Below are 8,014 nucleotides of genomic sequence, written 5' to 3' on the forward strand. Positions count from 1 at the left end.
CCCCCCCCCCCCCAAAAAAATGTAACTCCCTTATTTAGTACATGTTCAGTATTATTTTCTCTTTAAGGTCTCTATCTTGATAGAAATCTCATTGTTAACTTTCATTTATTTCAAAATCTCTTTTCCTGAAAGTAGGAAACACGGTGCACATAGAAGTAAAAGAAAACCCTGAAGAGGAGGAGGAGGAGGAGGAGGAGGAGGAGGAGGATGAAGAGAGTGAAGCAGAAGAGGAAGAAGAAGGAGACAGTGAAGGCAGTGAAGGCGATGAAGAAGCTGAGAAGGTGTCGGATGAGAAGGATGCGGGGAAAACATTAGATAAAAAGCCAAGTAAAGAAGTGAGCTCGGAATCCGAGTATGACTCTGATGATGATCGAACTAAAGAAGAACGGGCTTACGACAAAGCAAAACGGAGGATCGAGGTATTTATTTTTCCTCTTCTCTTTCCTCCTTTCCTCCCCACTCCTCTGTGAACATTAGAACTATACAACTAAAGGCTTTTATTGAGGAGCACTTTTAAAAATACAGTCTCGGAGTGGTATCTTTGTCCGGTTTTTGTGGAGACATAATAGGTCTTTAACAGTGGTCTAACCCAAGGACCTCACTCTTACCTAAGACAGAATGGTGACTGCTTCATCATTTTTTTCTCTTTTCCTCCAAATTTTAATGTGCTCTTTGACAGTTTATCGGTATACAGAGGTATTCTGAGCTTATGCCCTCTAGTTGAGTTTTTGCCTTATGTATTTGGGTTAGTCATTCTGAGGCATCTGATCCCTTTAGTTGTTTAAATCTGGTGGGTTAATGAGGCTTCTATCAATATTTAGTGAAGTTCACATACCTAGCCGGCCGGCTTACTGTTTGGCCTCTACTTAATGAGGTAGACTTCTACTTCTGCTAGGCTTCAAGAGAAAGTTCTCTTTAGTTAGGTCAGCTTAGCATAAATAATACACTAAAAACTAGTTTGCTTTGAGGATGCTAAACTATTTTAAAGCTAAAAACTGTTCTTAGCTTTCCTTAATCTTTTCATATGTAATTCTAGTTTTAAATTTTTGTTTTAATACCTATATATCAGTATTTGCCTTTTCCTCCTGTAAAGTCTAGATAGGAATAGATTTTCTGAATCTCTAAAGGACTAACAAAGTCTATTACTGTAAACTGGGGTTTCTCAACCCCAGCACTGTTGACATTTTTGGGCTGAATAATTCTCTGCTGTGGGGGACTGTCCTCTTCATTTTAGGATGTTGAGCAGTATCTCTGGCCTCCACCCACTAGATCCCCTCCCTTCTCCTGCACGTGTCTCTGCTTCTTCCCCACAGCACCTACTCAGGTCAACTCCCTTGTATACCTATGTGTAAGAGAGACAGTTTGTGTACTGTGTTTGATGATTTTAAAACAAACAGAATGGGTGTAATCATAAAGTAAAAGTTCCCCCATTATCTTACTCCCCAGTGAGATAACCAGAACTACCCTTGTTAATGAATCTGTTTATTAGCCTCATGTTAAAAAAAATTCATTAAAAATCAGATAATAAATTTTGTGGATGCATATTTTTTTGCCACGTAACAATATGCTATGGGCCTCTTTAGCTCAACAGTTTTTATACAGCTTGGTTGAGATATGATTTACATACCATAAAATTGACCCATTTTACGTGTACAATTCAGTGACATTTTGTAAATTTACAGAGTTGTGCAACCATCACCACAACTCAACTTTAGAATATTTTCATCACCCCAGACCAATTCCTTGTGCCAGTTTGCAGTCATTCCCCATTCCTAGCCCCATGCAACTACTAGTCTGTTTTTCTGTCTCTAGAGAGCCGTCTTCTCTGGAAACTTCATTATAAATGCAGTCATATAATATGTAGTCTTTTGTGTCCGGCTTATTTCACTTAAGCCTATTCATCTGTGTTGTTCCTCTATCAGTACTTTGTTCCTTTTTACTGACAAATAGTGTTTTGTTGCACAAATACCACATTTTATTACTGTCCATTCACCAGTTGAAGGACATTTGAGTTTCCACTTTGTTGGCTATTATGAGTAGTACTGTTATAAACATTCTCATATGAATCTTTGCATGGAAACATGTTTGTATTTCTTTTGGATATGTTCCTAGGAGTGAAATTGCTGAATCATATGGTAAATTTGTGTTTAACTTTTTCAGAAACTACTAAACTATTTTTCAGAGTGGCTCTGCAACTGAAAATTTGTATCAGTTGAGGGTTCTAGTTTCTCTACATCCTCACTAATACTTGCTACTGTCTGCTTTTCCATCACAACCGTTCTAAAGGATGTAAAGTAGTATATCTTATTGCAGTTTTAATTTGCATTTCCATGATGTTGAGCATTTCTTTGTATGTTTATTGGCCATTCCTATAATCTTCATTTTTGAAACATCTATTCAAATTTTTGTCCATTTTAAAATTTTGGAATTTGTCTTTTTATTATTGAGTTGTAAGAGTTCCTTTCATTTTTTAAGTTTCTTTTGAAGTGCATAAATTTTTAATTTTGGTAACATCCAGTTTATTACATTTTTCTTTTACTAGAGCATGCCTCTGGTGTTGTATTGAAATCTTTGCCTAACCCAAGATCATGAATATTTTGCCCTGTGTTTTCTTCTTAAAAATTTATACTTTTTGTTCTTGTATCTTTAACTCTATGTTAAGATAATTTTTTTGTATGGTGGGATATAAGGGACTAACATCATTTTTTAATGAATTTAAAAGACTACTCTTCCCCCATTGTGTTGCCTTGTCATTTTTGACAGATCAAGTGATCAGAAATGTGAGAGTTTATTTTCGACTTTTGAGTTCTGTTTTATTCATTTGTATATCTGTTCTTACGTTATTACCATACTGTTTTCAATTACTATAGTTTTATGGTAAGTTTTGAAATTGGGAAATGTAAGTCTTCCAGCATTGTTCTTGCTTTTCCAGATAGTTTTGACTATCCTAGGTCACTTGCTTTTCGGTACAGATTTTAGGGTCAGCAGTTTCTACAAAAAGTCTACTCACACTTTGGTAGAGATTGCATTGAATCTGTACATCAGTTTTATGGAGAATTACCATCTTATTAATATTAAATCTTCCAATCCATGGAAATAGGCTGTCTCTCCATTTATTTATATCTCTTAAAATTTCATCCAGCAGTGTTTTGTAGTTTTCAGAGTATAGGATTTATGATTCTTTTGTTAAATTTATTGCCAAGTATATTTATTGTTTTTGATGCTCTTGTGAATGGTGTCACTTCATTTAATCTTGCATTGGCAGTATAAAGGTGCAGTTGATTTTATAGATCTTGTATCCTGCAACATACTGAAATTTTTTTATTCCCGTAATTTTTCATGGATTGCTTAGGACTTTCTGTAATCAGTGTCATGTCATCTCTCAAAGACAATTTAATTCTTCCTTTCCAATCTTACTGCTGCTTATTTCTCTTTTTTTGCCCTGTTTCCCTGGCTAGACCAACATTGTTGAATAGAGGTGGTAAGAACAGACATACTTGCCTTGTTCCCATTGTTTGAGGGGAAAATGTTCAGATTTTCACCATTAACTATGATATTAGCAGTGGGTTTTTCACAGATGGCCTGTGTCAGCTTGATGAAATTCCCTTCTTTTCCTAGTTTGTGGTGAGTTTCTGTTGGTGAGTGGATGATAGATGCTTTTTGTGTATTTATTGAGATGGGTTTTTCCCTTTTTGTATTGATATATGATGTGTTATGTTAATTGGTATCCAACCAACCTTGCGTTCCTGGAATAAATCTCACTTGATCATGGTATATAATCCTCTTTATATGGTACTGGATGTCGTTTGTAATATTTTGTTGAGGAATTTGTGATCTATACCTATGAGGATATGGATCAGTAACTTTCTTATCTTAAGATATGTTTCTCTGGCTTTGATTTCAGATTAATATTAACCTCGTAGGATTAGTTGGGAAGTGTTCCATCCTTCTCTACTTTCTGCAAGAGTTTGTGAAGGATTATACTGTTTCCTGTTTTGAATGTTTGTTGGGATTCATCAATAAAGCATTTTGGGGGGGAGGATTTTAAAATTACTAATTCAGTTTATTGTATTATCATTTTCTTTTTCATCTTGAGTCATTATCAGTAATTTTTGAGTTTCTAATTATTGTTTTTCATCTAAGTTGTGAGCATAAAGTTGTTCATAGCATCCTTTTACAGTCCTTTAAGTTTCTGTAACGTCAGTAGTGGTGTCTCCTCTTTCGATTCTAATTTTGGTGATCTTTGTCTCCTCTTTGTTTTTTTTTTTTAATTGGTCTGTCTGGCTAAAGGTTTCCCATGTTTTTGAGCATCTCAAACCAACTTTTGGTTTCATTGATTTTTCTTTATTTTTGTTCTCTTTTTAGCTGATTTTTTATTCTGTTCTTTATTATTTTCTTTTTAGTTTGGGTTTAGTTTCCTCTTCTTTTGCTAATTTCTTAAGGTGACAACTTAGATAATTGATTTGAGACCATTCTTTTTTTCTCCACATCATATAGGCATTTACAATTACAGATTTCCCCTCTAAGGTACTGCTTTAGCTGCATCCCACAAATTTTGACTTTTTTTGGTTTTCATTCAACTCAGATTTTCTAATCTCACTTGTACTATTTCTTCTTTGATCATGCATTATTTAGAAGTGTATCGTTATAATTTACAAATAGTTGTGGATTTTCCTTGTTTTCCTTCTGTTAATTCTAAATTCTGACCATTGTGGCCAGAGAACATACTTTGTATAGTTTCTGTCATTTTAAAGTAATTGACCTGTTTTATCTTCTAGCATATGGTCTCTTCTGGAGAATGTTTCTTGTGTACTTAGGAAGAATGTGGATTCTGCTGTTGGTGGGTCTGGTGTTAGGTCAGTTTTGTTGATACTTCTGTTCAAATTTTGTATACATTTGCTCATTTTATGTATAGTTTTTCTGTCCATTATTGAGAGTGGGCTATTGAAGTTCCCAAATTTATTGTTGAATTTTATTTCTCCCCTCAATGTTTTCAGTTTTTTCTTTATATATTTTGGGTCTCTGTTACATTTGTATGTGGTTATACTTGTTATATCTTCTTGAGGATACAGATATGTCTCTCTTGTCTCTGATAACATTTTTTGTCTGTTATTAACATAGCCATGAATCTCTCTTATAGTTGTCATTTGCATGGTATGTCTTTTTCAGTCTTAATGCTTTCGGTTTATGTCTGTGTCTTTGACTCTGAAGTGTCTCTTGCTGACAGCATGTGCTTTAATCTTGCTATTTTATCCAGTCACACAATGTGCCTTTAAGAGCACTTAATTGATTCACATTTAAAGTTATTATGGGGAATTCCCCACTGGTCCAGTGGTTAGGACTCTGCACTTTCACTACTGAGGGCCTGGGTTAAATCCCTGGTTGGGGGACTAAGATCCCACAAGCCACTTGGTGGGGCAAAAAAAAAAGGAAAAGGAAAAAAGAAAAAAAAAGTTGTCATAGATGTGATGGAATTTTCTTCTCTCATTTTGCTATTTGTTTCCTACATATTGCATGTCTCTTGGGTCTTTCTCTTTTTTGAAGTTATTTTCTTCATGGTTACATTATGTATTACATTAGGTTACATTAGGCATTACAATATGTATCTTAACTTATTATTTTCTATTATTAGTAGCTTAATTCTAGCTAAAAAAAGATTCTGTTCCAATATAGATCCATTTCTTTCTTCTTCCTTTATGCTCTTATTTAATGTTACATATATTATGTATTATTGTTACATATGTTTATAAATGTTACAAACCCAGTAAAACAGTGGTGCTATTAATGTCTTATTTGATCTTATATCTTTTAAAGGAATTCAGAGAAGAAAGGAGAAAAATATATTGATAGTCTTTAATATTAGCCTAAATATTAACGTTTCTCATATTCCTTATTTCTTCCTTTGAATTTGAGTTTCTGCTGGTGTCATTTCGTTGCTACAGTATAGCTCCAGTACCTCCCTCGCCTTGCCTTTGATCTGTCTTTGTAATATTTGTTACATCTTTATCTGTTATAAGATCAAGCATACAACTTTAGAATTATTTTTGAAGTTACCTTTTAAATCAGCCTTTAAGAGAAGAAAATAGAAAAAGGTAATTTTTACTGTCTTTTGTATTTACCTATATAATCATCTTTTACCATCACCCTTTTTTTCTTCATGTGGCTTTTTGTTACCATCTGGTGTCACTTCATTTCACCCTGATAAACTTTCTGTGATATTTCTCATCATGCTAATCTTCTAGCAGTGAATTCCTTAGTCTTTTTAAGTCTGGGAATTCTTTATTTTACCTTCATTTTTAAAGATAATATTGCTGCATGTGGAATTCTTGCATGACAATTTTTTTCTCTTGTTTAGTCCTTTGAATATGTTACTGCATTGCCTCTGGCCTCCGTTGCTTAGGATTAAAATTAAGCTATTACTCTTATTTGGGTTCCCTTCTACACAGTGAGTGATTTTTCTCTTGCTGTCAAGATTTTCTTTTTGATCTTGGCTTTTAACAATTTAACTAGGTTGTGTCTTGGTGTGGCTATCTTTTGTATTTATCCTACTTGGAGTTTATTGAGTTTTTTAGATGTGTAGATTGATGTTTTTTGTCAAATTTTGAACATTTTCTGCCATTATTTCTTTAGATATTCTTTCTGCCTATTTCTCTGTCTCCTCTCCTTCTGGAATTCCACTGGTGCACTTGAGAGTATCTTGCAGATCTCTCAGGACTCTGTCCATTTTCCTTCATTCCTGTTTAATTTCTATTAATCTATCTTTAAGTTCTTTGATTCTTTCTTCTGCCAGGTTATAGCTACTGTTGAGCCCCTTCAGTGAATTTTTAAATTTGTTACGGAACTTTTTAACTCCAAAATGTTCAAGTTTTTTTTTTTTAATAATAATTTTTTTCTATTTATTGATGTCCTCTTTTGATGAGTCATGTTTCTTTCAACATGGCTCCCTGTTTTTGAGTCTTGTCTGATAAGTCCAAAATCTGGGTCTCTCAGAGGTAGTTTCTGTTGACCACTCTGAATTCTGTTGGCGCCTACAAATGTGGTAGTTTGGGTTTTTTGCCTAGTGAATCAGGTGGACTAATTCCGTTATGTCTTTGGCTTCTATTATATGCAACTGCTGATGCCTCTTCTCAGTTTTGTTTTCTTTGTTTGTGTTTGTTTTCGTTTTTTAAGTTCTTGTTAGAGGACCAAGGACCTCTGTGGTCGCTTCTGACAGCCTGTAATGGGCACAGCCTTCTGGACCACCAGAGATTAGTAGTATCTTATCAAAGCCTGGTTTGTCAGTCTTGTTCCACAGGCCTTCCTGTTAAATGTCTGACTGATCTTCCTGGTTATCTCTTGTCTCACCAGTATCAAGACCTTAGTCTAGTTGTGATTTTAGTTTTATCTCTTTGTTTGCCATTGGGGTCACTCCTGGTTTTGGCAGTGCCCTACAGTGTGAAATCCCCTGTCCCTCTCTCATATCACTTCTGCCCCATGGAGCTGTGGGAGTGAGAGGAGTGTGATGGAGCAACTCCAGTCGGAAACTCCACAGTTGCTCTTACTGATGGCCAGTAGATTTTCTTGAATTAAATGTTTCTCAATTTGTTATATGCTGTTGACCAATTTCTAGAGTCTTTAAGTGGCTGTTTTGACAATTTTGTCTAGTTTTATCTTTTCTTTTCAGGGAGAGGACTTGCTGAGCCTCCTCATTCCATCATTTAAGAAGTCCTGCCACACAACACCTTTTAACAGCTCCATATTGTATTCCGTTTTATAGAAGGATCCTAATTTAACTTTGTATCCGTCTGCTTGGGCTGCCACAACAAAATACTGCAAAAATACTGCAAACTGGGAGGCTTAAATGGCAGAAATTTATTTTCTGACAGTTTTTGAGGGTTCAAGAGCTAGCAGGGCTGTTTTCTGGTGAGGACTCTTTTCCTTACTTGCAGGTGACACCTTATTACTGGGTCCTGACACGGCCTCTCCACTGTAAGTGCTGAGAAAGATTTTTTTTTTTTTTTTTTTTTTTTTTTTT

General features: G+C 34.9%; 1 protein-coding gene across 1 annotated transcript in view; it reads left to right on the forward strand.

Annotated features, from left to right (window-relative positions):
* EIF5B (eukaryotic translation initiation factor 5B) overlaps positions 1–8,014 on the forward strand; it is a 67,573-nt gene that overhangs the window by 39,103 nt on the left and 20,456 nt on the right. The window contains exon 11 of the mRNA XM_007466891.1: positions 133–419. Coding sequence (XP_007466953.1) covers positions 133–419 — 287 coding nt within the window. The remainder of the gene's footprint in view (positions 1–132; positions 420–8,014) is intronic.

Source organism: Lipotes vexillifer, unplaced genomic scaffold (assembly GCF_000442215.2).
Source record: "Lipotes vexillifer unplaced genomic scaffold, Lipotes_vexillifer_v1.1 scaffold28, whole genome shotgun sequence".
NCBI lineage: Eukaryota > Metazoa > Chordata > Mammalia > Artiodactyla > Lipotidae > Lipotes > Lipotes vexillifer.